This window comes from Cyanistes caeruleus, chromosome 11 (assembly GCF_971803275.1).
Source record: "Cyanistes caeruleus chromosome 11, bCyaCae1.hap1.1, whole genome shotgun sequence".
NCBI lineage: Eukaryota > Metazoa > Chordata > Aves > Passeriformes > Paridae > Cyanistes > Cyanistes caeruleus.
Genome location: NC_141711.1, coordinates 7,485,587 through 7,503,024, shown reverse-complemented (window position 1 = coordinate 7,503,024; position 17,438 = coordinate 7,485,587). Strand labels below are relative to the sequence as shown.

Sequence of the window (17,438 nt, the reverse complement as noted above, 5' to 3'; positions counted from 1 at the left end):
TGATCCCATTTCACCAGCCTTTGGGATAGCCAAAGCTGCAGCTGAGCCCATGGGGCAATGAAAAATCTATGTTAGTGCCTTGCAGGATCCTCTCTTTCCTTAACAATGCTTCTTTGTGCTGAAACCATGCAAGGGAATCCCTGAGCTTTACATCAGCGTTTTTGAAATACTTAAACCCGTCTGCAGCCCTCTCCTCCTTCAGTCCCTGGGCAGTGAGTGGGGCTTCTGCACTTTAAAGCTGGGACAGGCTGTGCTAATTTCCTGTGTGATGAGTACAGAAGAGGATTATGAGGAAAAGGGACTTTAACCTTAGCCCAGGGTTTAAGGTTATCCACAGTTCTCAATTTCCTGGTTTGGTTTTGTTTGTCTTTTATAAACCTGGAAAGTAGGCAGCTCACTTCTTTGGGGAAATGGGGCAGGGGATAAGCATTCCACCTTCCATTCTCTTTCCAGACTTTTTTCCCTTGGTGTGCCAAATACAGCAACTTCCCATCCCAGAGAGAGATGTATTGGCAACCTCACTTCTTATTTTGTTCTGGTGACTGGGTTAACATTAACATTGTCATTGCTCTCCACCAACCTTATTGTATTTACTGAGCACTCTGCAAAGAATGAGTTAAATATATACGAGTTGAATGCTTTCTGTTACAACTCATGTTCTCTCTTGACCTTCTTGTCTTCACATATTTTCTCCTTTTAAAGTTACTAGCTGTATCTGAGATCTTAACATCAGTGGGCCATTTTGGGAAATAAATATTAATGAGATGGCTGCTGATAGTATTGTGTGGGTAGAAATAAATGCTTTTATAATAAATGGAATTTAATATTAATTGAGTGTTTTGGAGTTAAAGCAGGATATAAAGTGACAAGCTTGTGGCACAGCAAAATGCCCTTTGCAGGAGTCCAATTAGAAGAGGGAGCAGCAAATTCTATGCAAACTTGTTATAATCGCACAGGGGCAATACAGGAGTGGAGTGTAATTTGGAGCCTGGGACCTGTCCCCTTGAATGTCTCATGATTTCCATGAATCAACATTTAGCTACTATGTAGTGCCAAGTTTGCATTATTCAGCTTTTTCCTGACAATGCTGCATCCCTTGCTGCAGTCCTCCCTCTCCGGAGGGAGACAGTATGTTTTGCAATAAAGGACACATTAATTAATGCACTGTCCTGCTACATGTCTGTTGGAGAAGAGTGACTCATTTGTTAGCCTGCTGAAATTACTTTGCACTGAAAATTGTCTGCTGATGTTACAGGCTTTTTCCTGATCACTTGAAGCTGTTACCTTTGCCATTTCCTCAATGAGGATGATCAAGAGTTGTTCCCTTTCCAAATTGCGTTCTTTGTTCGTGATTTGCAAAAATAGGTTTGCTGAGATGTGTTGTAGATAAATGGCTAAATCCTGCCTCAAGAAACCAAGTGCAGTTGTCAGCTGTATCTTGTCTTATGAGACAAGTAATGATGTAAAGTATTCATTGAATTTGAATTGTTCAAAAATAATTTCTCTAAATATTATGTATTGTTTTCATCTGGCAGATGGAGTTGCAGAAGCTGCTATAGCAAGAGTTTGTTTGTGGCATTTCAGACAACCTGGGTATTGTGTGAAATTGGCTTAGCAAGCCTCTAAAAGGAGGGTGCAGAATGTAAAGTGAGGGTGTAGGAGTGATAGCCGGGGCATTGCTTCCAGGCTGATAGAGAAGCGTGTGGGGAAAAAAAAAAAACCAAAAAAAAACCAACAAGGAGCAAGTCAATTTATCCATTCTGTCAAAATGGCTATGATCAGCCAGGAGGCAAATGAATAAACGGATCAACAAGTATTTCACACTTGTGTGTTCTCGACAGGAAATCACAGATCTGAAACCAAATGTCTGGGACAAAACTACCAGAAATAGTGGCAAAATACTCTGCTGTTTAGTCTGTATTTTCAACATTTTTAGCTCACAAAAGTCCTTGAATTAAAGCACTAGAATAAAGCAGGAACTTGTTACTACATTTCCCAGCTATGAGCAGAGATGAAAATATTTGGGGTGGGTCTAAAGCAGGACCTCAGTCCCCACTGGAACCTCCCTTTGCTGCACACCTGGGTGTGTCTGGCTGGCCATGGTGATGGCTCCTGTCTTTTCTTCTCCCAAGCTCACAGTCTGATGGCAGCCAAAGCATCACCAAAGATGTGAATCAGAAGGTGGAAATGAAATGCATGAATACAGCAGGAGGAAAATGGATGTGGATTGCTAGAGGTGCCAGGGCTGAACAGCTCACCTGGGAGCAGACAGATACCTACTACCTTCCTCCAGGACACTCTGTCTGCCAGAGAGCCATGGCCCTTCATGAGCTTCAGGAAAAGGAATTGCAGAGCCAAGAGCTTGTGTTTAATTACATGTCTGCTTCTGAGCAAGTTCCTCGTGCATCCAGGCACATTTCTTTATACATTAAGAAACACTTTTTTCCTGAGATGTGAACTGCAGTTCTTGTGGGGTTTTTTTTCCTTCTTTTCCCCAATTCCACATTTAACACTGAAAGGTTATCAAGAACTTAATAAAAGATAGGTGTAAGCTTTAGAAGTAGTACAAATAAAGAGAACAGTCCATAAATAGAAAATATATTAAACTGTATCTGGTGTTAAGAGCTCTAATAATTAACACAGTTTGACTGAATTTCTTCTGTTTTGCTTATCAGCAGTGAAATTTTGTCTTGAATCAAAATGTTCTGCTCCTGTGATTAGTAGCTGTTTCTACACTGTGATCAAGACAACAGGAGAGCAATATTTTATATGTCTGAGTGTGTGCTTAGTGCAAAAGAGTTTGTCATGAGGATGAAACCAATTTCTAGTTTTCTATTTCTAATTTTCAAAATTACTTCAGTTGATTTTTTAAATGTAACATCTCTTCCATGTCTGTTACTTTATGATTTTTCAATTCTTATCTCTTCTGTGTAATAAGAAACCTGCTAATAGACATTGTGGTAACTTTTCTGATATGCTTATACTTTGAATCCTTTTTGTGTAATAAACGTGTATTTCCTTGGTACTAAAATTCAAGAAGCTTTGAATGGATTATAGGCCTGAAATTTTGAAGATGTCCTTAATAAATATTTAGAAAAGGGAACTCTTCCTCTCTTTATTTCATGCACTGTCAGGATCATGCTTCCAGTCCCCTCTGCCTCATGGTGTAGTGGATTCTACCTCTGTTACTTGCTTATAATATTCCTAGGATTTTTCTTATGGCTTATTTGGTCTGTGAAAATGTAGTTTAAAACATACATTCTTTTGGTTTTCTGTGCTTCTTTATTATGTCTGTGTATGCTTGTACAAGTTTGAAAGCAGAGCTTCCAAGTGAGAACTACAGTTTCATAGGAAAATTAAAATAAAAGCAGAAAACACTGTCTGAAACTGAGTCAGGACACAACCTGACACCCTGTTGGTCAGGGTGGTGGTAGCAGCCTGATTAAATGGTGGGTGTAGTCCTGCTGCAGTGACAGAGGTGGTTCTGTTGAATTGGTGATCCTGCAGAAGGGTCTGGTTTTCCTCTGAAGATCCAGTGGTGGTTATGTAGCTCTTGTCCTCTGGGAATCCAGTAGGTAATTCTGCTCATGCTGTTCCAAATCTCAGATTATATCCAGGTAGGAATGCTTGGTTCCTCCCCCTGGGCAGAGCATCTCACAACAGGATGATGTAATTTCTTGAGTCATTCAGTAGGGTCTTGATGGCCCATTAATAGAAGATATTCCCCCAAGATAGTTATCAGGAGATGGTGATAGAATACATACTTTTGATTACATCTTACATTGTAACCTAAGAAAATACTTAAAACTGCTGTCTGATTTTTTCTTGGAGTTTAATTATCTTGGGATTTGTTGTTGTTGTTATTGCTATTTATTTTGTAGGAACACTCTCCCAGGAAATGCAGTAATTTAAGGCAGATGCTATGGGAAGGTTCCTGCTGATGTGGGGACTTTTCATCGTGACACATTAATTGATGTGGGTCTGCAAAGGGAGCCCAGTGGGGATGTTCACACCACACTGGCTGCCTCATTTAACCAGAAACCACTTCAGCAAATGCTACTGTGCAGCACAGCTCTGTTAGTGCAAGGTAGGAAGCCCAGCAGACAAGGAGTGCTGGAGCAGTCCAAGCTCTCAGTACCTGTGTGTCTCCCTGGCATCAGGGAGAGATCCCTGGGTCTCACTTGGGTGTCTCTCCAGAGTGAGGTAGGGATGTATTCCTCATACTGCAGCACAATACACAGCATGGTAACTCTCAGTGGTCTGGTTCAGTGGTTGGCAGTGTATTGCCCCGATATTTGTGTTTCCTTGTCACATTTGTTAACCTTTGAATGCAAGAAACTCATTAAAGCAATTCCTCAGACACACACTCCAGCCTTCCCCAGAGCTCTCAACTCAGGCTCTGATTAGCATCAGCAACTGCAAGAAGCAAATCTCCAAATGGGTTGATTGATAGCAAGATTAATGATCCTCAAGATTTCTATCCAGGTTTATTATTGGAAGGCTTACAAATCTTTGCTTTCAGCAAGATGGGTGGGGAGGAAGGACCAGCTGGCTGCCACCCAGTCTGTCTATATTAGCGTGAGGAGGTGATGGACAGAGCCCTGTTAGAGCACCAGCACTAAGCAGTGTATTTTCAGTGTTCCTATTATCTACCAGGTACTAAATGATTTGCTCCTCTGCTCTTGGTGACAGCTGCTCTTTTCCTTTGTGCTGTGCTTCCAAAGGTGTAATGCCATTTCTAATTGTGTTTTAAACAGAGTTAACAGAGAGACCATAAAATTTTTAAAGTAGCTATTTCTTGTTGAAGCGGCCAATGAAAAAAGTCCACCCTCCAAATATTCAGTGATTAAGAGAGAAAGGAAATAATCACTCTTTTAATATTTATCTTGGCCCCAGATAAGCTAAACATGAATTATGTCCAGCAGTGTTGGGAATTCTTCCTAGTTCTCCCATGCAGCTTTAGTCCAGGTGCACATGGACACGTGTGTTGAGAAAGATGAAACTTCCCACTGAGTATTTCATTATATTTAACAAACTGGCATCTCTGCCTGAAGATGGGCAGGGACATCAAAACTAAGGAACAAGCTGTGCTTAAATTTTTATGATACTTTTGTGTTAGATTCCAGGCTAAGCCTTGGGATACCTGAAATGTCTGTCAGTTGAACGTCCTGATGACCCATTTGGAGGAAGAAAAGAGTATTTTTTGTAAAGGCAATAGCAGAGCTCTTCTGTTTTGAGAGTAATTAGGTAGGAGTAATTAGGGGCATTTATGTGAATATTCCAAAGAGAGACTGCTGTCTCTGTTTCTGTTGTCCTCTCCTAGGTTGGATTATCTCTGTTTTGGTTTTCTTATATCACTGTGTCCAATCCAGAGGAATTACACATTGCATTTAAAATTACCTGCATTTTATAATCCCATTGTGTGACCCTGTTTTTATTCATTCTTTTCCTAAGATTCATCATCCCAAAGGGAATTCATGTCCTGAAATGATAATATCAAGTGTACAAAATCTTGAAATCTTGCAGGCGCTACTGAAAGCTCCTCTCTAGTAAGAAGCAATCTTCATTGATTGCTGTGGGTCTTGTGATTATGGAACAGCTCTTCACTAGCTTAAATCCAGCTTTCTTTTATGAGAAAGTTTTAAGGCTCCTTTTTAATATTACATGATGTTTTGGGCATTGGAAGCACACATTTTTTAGGAAGTGCCTGAGGTATTATTTGATTGGAAAAGGCATGTCTTTGTTTTCCTCTGTAATTTTTTAGCCTTTGTTATGAGTGTTGCATTACATAAATAGTTGGCTCAGGGAGAAGAAAATTAATATGGTCAGGATTTCCTCTGGTTTTTAGAGCTGTGCCGAATTTTAAACCATTTTAAGATACCACCCAGAGATATGTCTACCCTATTTTTGCCTGAAGACATTAAAGTTCTGAGTGGTAATACATATAACCAAGGAGCTTGTTCTCTTGCAGGAGAAAATACTGATGAGTAAACCCATTCAGTCATCTGTAAAACTGCTGAGTGTATCCAAGGCAGCTGTTGTGAGTATTGATTAAAGCAGGAGCGGAAGGTTTGGTGCCTCTGGCCCTGTCAGAGGTCACCAGGAGAGTAATTAGCTACCAAGTGTCACAGGGCCAAGTGTCATCACAAATAAGGTTTCACCATTGCCTTCGCTGTTCTCCAGGGACACCAGGATGAAGGGACCAAGGAAGCATGGAAAACGTTTGTGCTGAGTTAAACTAAGACTTATCCACTTGATTTGCAATTAAAGAGCTTTCTAAGTACATTTTTGCACTGGCCACCTGGGTGCTTTCTGGTTGTGCAGCTGATGAAGGGAGAGGACATGAAGATAGCCCATCTGGGGGTGTTGTCATTTCTTAACTGTTTAATTATTTGAATACCCTTCAAAAAAGCACTGTGTCTCACATAGTGCCTGAGTTCAATATTGTATGTGATATATATGGGTGTCTGGGCCCTGGGTGCAGGATGGGATCTCAGCAGATTGGAGAAGAGGATTTTTAATTTTGTGGAGAGCTGTGTAGTCAGCTGGCAAATTTAGGCCATAAATATTAAATTAGATGTCGTTTCGTGTCAGAAATCCCTAGTCTTGTTTGCAGATTAGTTTTTCAACTAGACAATTTACTAGTGGTGCATTCTTCAGCACAAATGTCTCAAAGGTTTGTCCACCTTCTATTTTTTTCTTTCCATCTGCCATTTCCTGTCTTTATTTCTCAATGATACTAGAGAATGTTGTGGTTGGACAGGTGATTAGCATTTGGAGACTTATGGATCTGTGTGGCTCCACTCTCTAATGTGAAAAAGCACTTCTCCTTGCCCAGAGGAAGTCCCCTGAAGGAGACAGTCTACTTTTCACTGTTCTGTCTAGGATAGCATGCCAAGGGCTTGGCATACCACGCACTTCTGGAACCTACCCATTACCATCCAGACCTTTCCAGGTGCCATATCTGTGTGAGGCTTAACACTGCTCAAGAATATTTCAGGCAGAAACTGCCTAGTGGGGAAAAGGCAAATGGTCTTCAGAAAGGATCTGCTGGAAAATCAGCATTACTGTAGGGAAATTTTCTTCCTTTTTCAGCTTTCCTGCTTTGTACATCCTGCAGAAGCTCCAGTTCAGTCAGCATTCAGTGCCTTACTGCTCCAGCATGGCAAAGGTTCTTTTATAACTTGGCTTTTGAATTCTGGTCATTAAGACCTGTGAAGGAAAATAACTGTAGAAAATTATGGCAATATAAGCTGTTTTCTGGCCAAAAATAGTACATACAGATGTCTCTCTGATACAATGAATGTAATATCACTGCTCCATGCTGGTCACTTATTCATATTCATAAGATCAGCTTTTTTCGTGTGGTTTTCTCTCCTCTTTTTCTTCTTAACGCTTGAGTCAGTTTTATTGCTCATAAAAATCAGTGACTGATGACCCCAGCTAGAGCAGTGCAGACTGCAGACAGCTGTTGTCCAGGCTCCCATCCACTGCTCTGCTGGTGACATGGTCATGATTTGCAGCGCTTCTGTTGTTCTGAAGTCTGTGCTCTCTTCTGAGGAGTCATTGCCAATTCTGACAGTGACAAATGCTTGCCAAGGAATAGTGAAGCTAGTTTAAAGTGCAGAGCCATGTGTTACTAGTACACTTGATGCATACATACTCTGGTTTTGGTGCCAACAGAAACCAATCTTAATTGTGTCTCCTGAAAAACATGCAAAACAGTTCAATGGGAATCTGAAGCAGCTTTTCTTCTATTGAAAGTGAGAATGAATGTACAGAGGTAGTGAAAGGGGACTGTTTCCTGTCTTTACATCCTTGTTTAGGAGTTAGTTGCAGACACCCCCGTGATGGAGGAGCATGGGGAATGAATGCCTGTATCCAGGTTGCATTTGGTAAAGACTAAGCCATGTCCTGTGCAGCTTGGTTTAGAGGTCCCTTATAGATCCTAGTCTGACTCTTATTACATCTTTCCTGTCCTTCCCACCAGCTAAAAACTGTGTAAAAGTAGGGTGGCTGCTGGGACTATTGGGCTCTTTGTTAACAAATATATATTTGTTATATATAACCTCTGTAGAGGTTCTGTCCGTGGGAGGCTGTTTCTGGAGGAAGGGTGCCTGAAGGACAAGGACATTCACCCTGCTCTGACAGTAGTGAATCGGCCTGCAGAACCCTTTCAAGGCATCTGCCCCCAAATTAGTCCTGTTTTAGCAGGTAAAGACCCAGGAAGAGAGCCTAGAGTGCTTAGATGCTAGTACAGAAATAAAGAAATGTAAATCTGGCTGGCCTTGGAGAGGGAATGCACACTGCTCCAGCCAACACCAACACCTGGTGGAAGGACAAGTCAACAAGGAGCAATGAATGTGCTGGTTGCTTCAGCGTGAGGCAGGGCATGGCTCTTGGCTGTCCCCAGGATGTGAAACATTCCCCTTTGGTTTTTCCTGTGTTCAGCCACTGCAGAGGCAATCGCTTGTCCCTCACCATAATCCTGACTCCTCCTCTCCCTGTCCTGGCTGCTCCAGAGCCCACAGATCCCGCCTGTCATCACAGATCAGGAGATGCTGCCTGTGCTAGACCCACTAGTGAGGAGTAAAGGCCGGGCAGTGCCCTCGGAGCAGTTCCCAGCACTGCCATTGTCTGCAGCCGAGCTGTGTTTGCATTGGAGACAGTGTTAACACTGAGGCACTACCTGCTACACAAAAATAAAATGCATCCATACTTCCAGGCCATTCTGTGAGCTAGTTCTCCCTCTTGCTTTAAGAAGAGTCTAAAGGAGAAGCTGCTTAAGCTTTGGTAATGAATAACCAAGGAAACCTTGTTTGCAGTGTCAAAATCTTACAAGGCATCTCTTCTTATACAGAAGTTAATCTGGTATTTTTTTCAGCAGAGATAGAACAAGAATTTAACCCAGCTAATCAGGACCATCTTTTGTCATATTTTTATGCTTTCATCTTAGTAATAAGGTGCTGCTGCTCTGGACTTTGCGTCCTGTTAGTTTGTTTTAGTAACTCACAGCCAGTATCTCTGGAAAAAGATTCTGGGCAGGGGGATGTTCTCCCCTACATTGTCTTTGCATTCCAGACCCTGCCTATGCTGCATCTCTGGGGAGATTCTAATCTTGCAGTGTTTTACTTCTGCATTTGGGTCCATATGTGACAATTGTGTGTCTGATCACCACAATCTCACACAGTTATTGTACCCCAGGGAAAGAGAGACACAAAAACATATGGGGCTAGAGAAAATGGTGTGCTTCACTGCTCACAGGCAAATTTCAGAGACAACAGACTCTTTGGTATTTCACAGAAAGATACAGCTCCCCAAAATCTTTTAGAGGTGAATCAAGGTTGTTATTTGTTTTTCTCAAACAGTGCTGCAGAAATACAATGATTATTCTGAAATTAGCATTTCAGTTGTTAAGATTTTAATAATAATTTATGCCATGACAAATCCCAGTTGTGCCTTCACTATGGACTACTTCTATTAGGAAAAAAGGCCAATTATTTTTCTCTGCTGATAGTGTTAGTTTCCTGAGCAAATGGGAACAGATAGACAAACACCTGCCCATGTAGAAACACTGGGGTTAAAAGTTACAGACTGAAGTTTTCATGTGAAAATAGGTGTAGATTTGCACATTGTCTAGCCCTGCATCCACTCCCCTCTTTCCCCTCTCCGGTGGCTCAAAATAAGCAATTTCCTGCTCTCATCCTTTTCCTTTATCCAGCCCTCCCCATATACACACTCAGATTTACTGCAGTCTCTTGTAGCCTTAGCAACTGCTGCCACTTAAGGTTTGTATCTGGAGGAAAAGGTAATGGGAAGGGGAAATGCCAAGGGATAGAAAGGAGCATCCTAAACTGGAGGAGGAGGCAGATACTGAATTGTCTGAAATGCCTCTCAGTAGCAGCAGCTATCAGTATTTATACTACAAACCAGATGTGAGTTTCCAGAATGCTCTACTTGGGGCCAGGTGTTTCCTTAGCCAGGAGGAGTGGACATTATCCAAACTGGAGTCATCTGCCTGGCACCCTGACATGTGTTCCCTCCTGGAGCTGCACAGAGGAAAAGTGCCAGAGTGGGAAATAGACCAAATAAGCAGAACTTGCTGGAAAATTCATCCAACAACTTTGTTAAACCAATAAGAGACCTTTTAAAGATCTGAGACACAGCAGGAGTCACCAGGAAAGGGATGCAATGGCTTGTGTGCAATAAGCTCAGCTGTAGAGGCTACACATAGAATATTTACGTATTTACATATATATATGGCTATTATGAACAAGTGGGAAAAAAGAGTTTGAGAGGCATGTCTTTACCTAATATGCCAGTATCCAGTGTTGTAATGTAATGAAAGTTCTGCTTTACATATGTACATTAGACACAAGTGTAATGTTTGTGACTTGAGAAAATCTTTAGTCAAAGTGTAAGGTGTCTGCCTTTGCAAAACAGCTGCAGAAAATCTTCCAGGACTAAAATGCAGAATTTTAACTGTATTAATGATTGTAGCAAACTTTACTATATGAAATATTAATTCAATACATTGTTAATCCAACATTATGCTCAACAGAGTTGCACTGGGCTGGGTATTCAGCTAATGTCATCCTGGGCCTTAAAATATTGCACAGTGTGATTATCTGACACATTTACATGTTTTGAGGCTGTTAAGAAAGAGCCATCTTATGACTGTGTTTAAAAACCATAATACCAGCCTTTCAGAGCCTCTGAGACTATAAAATAACAAATTAACAAAAAAAAAATTTCTTTTCTTCAATATCATCAGCTTTAAAAAATCCTGTAAATCCCTGCATAAAGGTCTGTCTTTTTATCAAACACCTTTTTAAGGCCTTCATTACCAGGGGAAGCCATTCAAGGATTTCTGTAGTATTGACTCAAGGGAAAAAGCCCCAAATACATCAAAATCAGGAACATTTTGCCTGTTTCATATTCATAGTTTCTTCTTTATGTGTGACTGATTTATTCTGCTGCGTGCCCCCAGGGTGTGCATTGTCCAAAATAAAGGCTGCCAAAAAAAAAATGAGAACAGGGAGCAAGTGGTGAGGCGGGGGGAGTTCAGCCCATGTTTTTAAATGCTGTGAGACTATTGCACATCTTGCATCCTCATGTGTGAATTCACCTTATGGTGTTTCTTAACAAAAGTATACTCACTAAATATATAACTTCAGCAGAATGCAAGCCATCATGCCTGAAAATAGAAAGCTGCTCCCAGACAGTGACTCCATGCTGTGAAATCCACTCTCTCCTGCTTCTGTATTGTCTTAAGTTGTACACGTTACAAAGCACTGTGCCTGTGCACTAGAAAGTACAGATGCATGGAAAGCAAGTACCTGTGATAATTTTAGGTCCTGGTTTCACCAAAGAGAGCAGTTTAGTGTTCAGTGACTTTTTTTCTCCCTGGAATGTATAGATGTTGGAAACAAAGGGAGCACAAATGACTTCGCTCTGACGATGGGCTCTGCACGGAGAGCACAAAGCCAGAGTTGCAGAGCAGCAAACTGCAGAGCAGCAAACTGCAGGAACTGCAAGGCAGCAGCTTGGAAGCCACATGTGCAAATATGTTTGAGCAAGGGAACCTGCAACTTGGCAAAGGCACACCTCACCAGGCCCCCACAGACTTTGCCCAGGTGTTGAGGGGCAGTTGAAGGGCGACAGTGAGGGGGATCTTTCTGCACTGGGGAGCTATTGTTTAGAGCCTCGACAGATGAGAGCAGACCCTTCTCCTGCCACAATAGCTGCTCACACCAAGCAAGACTCATTAAATATTCAGTTCCAGCCTCAAGCAGCTCATTAAGTCAGCAATGAGCAGTGACGCTGGTGTTGGAAAACCCTGCTCGGTTAACATCACCATGCAGAGTCTCCCTGGATCTCTTGATGTTATTCTGCTCAGTACCTTTTCTGTGATGACCAGCTTGTGCTCTCTGCTTTGCATTAAATACAGGTAAAAAAGAGTCAGGTGGATTTAAGTTCTGCTCTTCATTGTAGGCCTTTATAGAGAGGAGTCCTGCGGCCCAAGGGAAGTGTCTATTGGATTTTTGTGTACCAGCATGTGTAATACAAGTTTGCAGGAGGAGAATGGGATGAAGCTTATATGGCATTAGTGTTAAAAAGCAAACAAACAAAAAACCTTAATGTTTGAAGGATAACTTTCATAGCAGAACATCATGATATGCAGCAGTTACAGATGCTGTATTACTGGTGGTTGTTACACAGCAGAAACTTTTACAGTAAGTGCATTTTCCCTGGAAATTGAATGTCTTAGGTGGATTTGGGCTTAAATTGTATGCTGAATGTGTTGCTTGTGGGCAGTTTCTTTTTGAATGATGTATTTGAAAACTGTTTTACAGCCACTAACTTATGGTTATAATTTCATATTCAATAGTAATTAGCAATAACGTATAGAGGCATTTTTGATGGGTGGATGTCAGATGTCAGTGAATTAGAGAACACCAGAATCTGAAATTAGGATTGTAATTGTAGAAAACAAACATATGTTTTCATGTATCAATGTTTTAAAATTATAACATCTGAAAGTATGGAACAGAAATGGAGAAAGAGAACATGTACAAAAGTTTTTTCAGACAGCAGTTTTTCACACCCTGATTCTATTTTTTTCTTTTTCTTTTTTTTTTTAACAGAAAGTGTTTTCAGACTGCTCATTTCTATGTGGAGGACAGCAGTTCCCCCCGTGTGGTCCCCAATGAAAGTATTCCCATTATACCTATTCCAGGTAAGATGGGCTTATTCTCCTGTGTTTGTACTACTTGGAGTCTGGTTTAATTACATAAAGAAGAGAAGGTTGTGCTTATAATAAATCATGGGGTTTTGGTAGAAATTTGTTGTATCAGTGCTGCTTCATTTAATTTAATGTGCTTTGTAATGGGGCTCCGAGTACCAATGCTGTATTTTTCCATAGGCACCTCTCCTATTTCGTTTTAATAGACATTTCAGAATAACCTTTGCAAAATGTCAAAAACATGAGTAACAAGTCTTGAAAACACTGAGACATTGCATCCAGGGTGAAACCAGCTGCTCCATCAGGGCAGGTTGCAGAGGAGGGTTATTCAGCTCCGCTGCTCTCTTGAGACTGGGGGCCTTGCCCCCACTTTCACCGTGTGTAGAGGTGGAATCTGGGGCTCTCAGAAAGTGCAGTGAAACACAGGGATAAGCAAACAATCTCAAAGTAAAGTCCAAAGCCATCTGTTAATTTGGTTACTTAATAAAGTTACCAAAGGTCAAATTCTCCTCTCAGCTATACTGAGAGTGATGCTGGAAGCAGAGTATATGCTATTCTCTCTTCATGAGGCATTTCTCCTGGGGATTAGTAAGTGCAGGATGCAGCTGCCTTGAAGCTGTGATGACAGAGAGCAGCTTGGTGTTTCCGTGGCCTTTGCAGCCGCTGCCTTGTTTGATGATGGTCAGTCTCACAGGCAGAATTAAGATACCAAAAATGTTATATTGACCTCAGTCTGTCAAAAGCTTGTACTTGTTTCTGGAAGGTGTTTTAAGTGTCCTTGTCGTATTCTGTATTTGCATCATTGATCTGAGATTCAATCTGTAGCTAATTAAGTTCATTTTTCAAAAAAACATTCAGAGCCTTTTCTGAGACACTGAAGAAACTTGCTTCCTAGCAAAGTGAGAAAGTCCAGTTACATTTTCCTTGATTTTATTCAGCAGACATGTGTGACTTATTTCTAGAAAGAGTCTTTCAAAGTACCCGTGGGAACTAGTAGAAAAGGTCAGCTATTACATTCCTGCAGAAAGCAGTTGCCTTGCAGTCTGATGCTGTACCACTGAAAATAAAGAAAACATGCTATTGTCCTCAGTCCTTTCTGCTAGAGACTAAAATGCATGTCCTGGCCACCTCACGTCCTTAGCAAGAAGTCATCTTTCTCCTTTAGGGTAAAGGAGGTGACGGGTTTTAATCTTAGACCACCAGTGAATAGTTTTCACAGGAGTATTTAAATAGGTGGAGAACTCCATTCTTCCTACTCTGAAACCAAGAGGAACAAATGCCTGTTGTGGCTACTTGTGGCCATCAGTTCAGTGGTCCCACCATACCTGCTCCCATGTGGTACCTCCTTGGAGATTGTGGGGAAGGGGAGGCTGGGCTAAGCTGGACTCTGGCACAACATTAACCCAGGGGATTATTCTACAAGGCACTGGGAGAAGACAAAGTCTCCCTTCAGACAGAATCCTCTTTGGCCAATGTGTAGTATTTTTACTGTAATTGAGACAATTTTTTTCTTAGAGAAAAGAAACCCGCAGAAAGCTTCATCTTCTCATGCTGCAGTGTTGCTGAGACAGTGGTTCTTCCCTGTTGAACAGAGATGTTTTCATGGTCAGTCCATTAAGACTGGAGTGCATTCATATGGATTGTAGTGTAGGCTGGAGAAGTTCCACTGCAGGTACTGTCAGGGCAGCACATGCACCAGTGCTTCAGCAGCAGCCATCCTGGCACATTGCAGAAAGGAACAGAACATTTTGGGGGACATTTCCCATGACTACAGCAAGCCAGGCTGTGAGACCACAGCAGCTTTGTGAGGAACATGATGCTACTGTCAGTGCAGTGCTCCATCTGGTGTGCTCAGACCCACTAATGCTGAGAAAGAGCTGCTCACCCCTGATATGGGGCCCTGCAGATTAAGGCATCCCCTGAGCAAATGCTGCAGGACATCTTTGTAGTTAAAAATCTGCAAAGACCGCTGATAAGCCTTAAGGCACATCAAGAACTGGGCCTTAGAAAGAGGTTTGGTGTAGCTGGTTGCAAAAGTGAATCCAACCCTTGAATTCCCAATCTAATGACAACATTTTTGTGGATATAAAAGACATAGAGAGACACCTGCATACAGACATCCAAATGGAGGGGCCTTAGTTTGAAGCTGAATCATGCCCAGAAAATCTTAAAAGAGAGTAAACTGAGTGAATTTGAAGATTTTGGCACTGACATTAAAGCTATTTAGGCCACCAAAAGCCAAATCACCCTCTGTAAGTGCCTCACTCTGTGTATATTACCTATTACGGATAATAGTTCATACATGGATGCTTTCAGCCATGAGGCTCAAGTTAGTAGAGAAAAATTCCAGCTATGTTGGCTTTTTCCAAATATGGGAGACACTGCCTTGAAAGATCTTGAAGATCTCCAAGGCATTTTCCTTGTTTGGAGATGTAGAAGTGGGCTGTTTTCCCCCATATACCTGTTGCTAGATGACAGTCTTCCCTGACGTCAGCTGCTGCTCCCACATAGACAGCCCACTGAAATGCCTTAAGAACATGAAATGACAAAATTCTCCTTTAAACTGATGGCAACTGATGAAATGATAAGCTTCTGAACTTTTCCTCTGGAAGCTGCCGCAGGGTGTGAGAAAGTCTTACTTGCCATGTTGATACTAGAAGCAAAATGTAAGTGGCATTTTCACAGAAACAGGTTTTTTAAAGTAACCTTGTTAGATTGTGGAACCCCATCTTTACAAGAGGAATTTGACTAGATCCCTGTGGGACTGTGCCTCTACCCCCTCCTGTTCAGTGGACCAACTTCCACCCTTGGTTAAGATCAAACAGCCACACTGATGGCAATTCAGGGCAGCATGGCTGAAGGTTCAGCAGTTCACCAAGACCCATCTCAGGACACAGTGAGCTTCTGGGCAGAGGGAACTGAGTGGGTCTGGGTTGGCTGTCCTGGCCCAGGTATGGGGTGGCTCTGCCACAAGCCTGGGAGCCGGGCACAGCGAGGTCCTGAGGCAGCTCAAGGTTTCAGAAGAGCACTGCTGTTTCTGTGTGTGACTGCTCTGCTCTGTGACATGTTGGCACAGTCAGAAGTAGTGTTTGTGTTTATTTCTGCATAATGTCCTGCTCTTGTTTATGCAAACCCTCTGTTTTCTCAGGTCTACGAGCTCTAAATCAGACTGCCAGCTACACAGTGCAACTTTTCACGTGTGAAATCTAAAATATCTTGCAGAGGAATAATTTTATCCATTTTCTATTTCACTTCCCTTGGCTACATCCTTAATTATTGTACAGGAAGCCACATCACCCATAGGTGCATGCCTATCTGTGCAAATTCTCTCTGAGATCCAAATCATTATCATTATTCATAATTACCTGCACTGCTTGATCTAGAGAAACACTGGACAAAGGAGTCATCATTATCTGAGTCACCCCCTGGATTTTACATCTGAGATATAAATCTCAATTCACATAAGCCTTGCACCTAAGAGTTATGCATCTGTAATCAATGGCAGATTTCTGAAAACTCACCTGCCATTCCACCCAACAAAAATATTTCTCCATGTCTTCTCTCTTTGTTTCTACGCTCAGGTAACTTAGGCCACATACACATCATCATCTATGCCTGCATCTCTTCTCTAAAACATTTGCTCTTGGCAAGATCTTTCTAAGAAAAACTGCCTCTGCTTCTGTTTGTTTGGTCTTGTCTGTTGCTGGGTCAGTACCTGGCTGACTTTCTGGATCTTTCTGGACTTCATCCTTTTCAACAGAGTTGGAAAAGTAACAATAATAGCAGCATCACAGCTGCAGACCTGTGGGTTTTGCAACCATGGAGTTAAAATGCATTCCTTAGCAGTTCTCCTTTCTTCTCATAGCCAAACCTGCTCCCTGACAGCAGTGCAGAAGTGCAGCTCTGTGCAACTCAGATGATATCAAACAGTGAAATTAATAAAAATTCCAGTTCTAACCTCCTCCTCTCCTCGTGGCAGAGTTTTCCTGCTCTTGGGTGGAGCATTGTTCTGGATCTTGCTGTGACTTTACTGGTTCCTTGCCCAGCCCATGGGCACGATGGATGCTGTGGCACTGATGTCAGTAGGACTTGAAGTGAGATCAGTACAGAGGTATTTGAAGCTTGACCTGATGGGAAAGCTCAAAACTCTGTGTAGGTTTGACCACAGTCCAGAGAAGCACAGATCATAGAGAGCAAAACAGCTGGCCAATGCAGCTGATTCATATGTCATATTTTGCAGAAGTATTTCACATCTTATATTTTCAGTATAAGTAAAATTTCTCAGAGGTGATGCCAATCATTTCAGCTTGTCTAGACTACAAGACTTAAGAAACATGTCCCAGTTGTCAGAGCACAATATGTTCAGTTTTAGGTTTAAATGACAGTAAATTCATTTTTTAAGTAGTCATAAGGTTTATTAATGTATTTTAGAAAACTAGTGGCAGAATTTGATGGAGAAAGACTCGTGGTTCTTCAGGAATGTCTCAGTATGGGTGTACAAGTCCAGGAAATAGAGGAATAGTACCTTTGACCACCTCACACCCACCAGGGTGTAAAGGCCAGGGCACCCATGACCCTCCTTCATTTCCTTCTGTTTCTTCATGGGTTACAAGTCCCATCATTAGTCATCTTATTAATTCTTAGCTCTTCAATAACTCGAAAACTGCCTTGAACCTTTCCTGACAAATGTCAG

General features: G+C 41.8%; 1 protein-coding gene across 4 annotated transcripts in view; it reads left to right on the top strand.

The window, feature by feature from the left end:
• PTPRG (protein tyrosine phosphatase receptor type G) overlaps positions 1 to 17,438 on the top strand; it is a 386,090-nt gene that overhangs the window by 334,388 nt on the left and 34,264 nt on the right. For all 4 annotated transcript variants that reach the window (XM_086846057.1, XM_086846058.1, XM_086846059.1 and 1 more), the window contains one exon: positions 12,648 to 12,739. In XM_086846057.1, the coding sequence (XP_086702183.1) occupies positions 12,648 to 12,739 (92 nt within the window). The remainder of the gene's footprint in view (positions 1 to 12,647; positions 12,740 to 17,438) is intronic.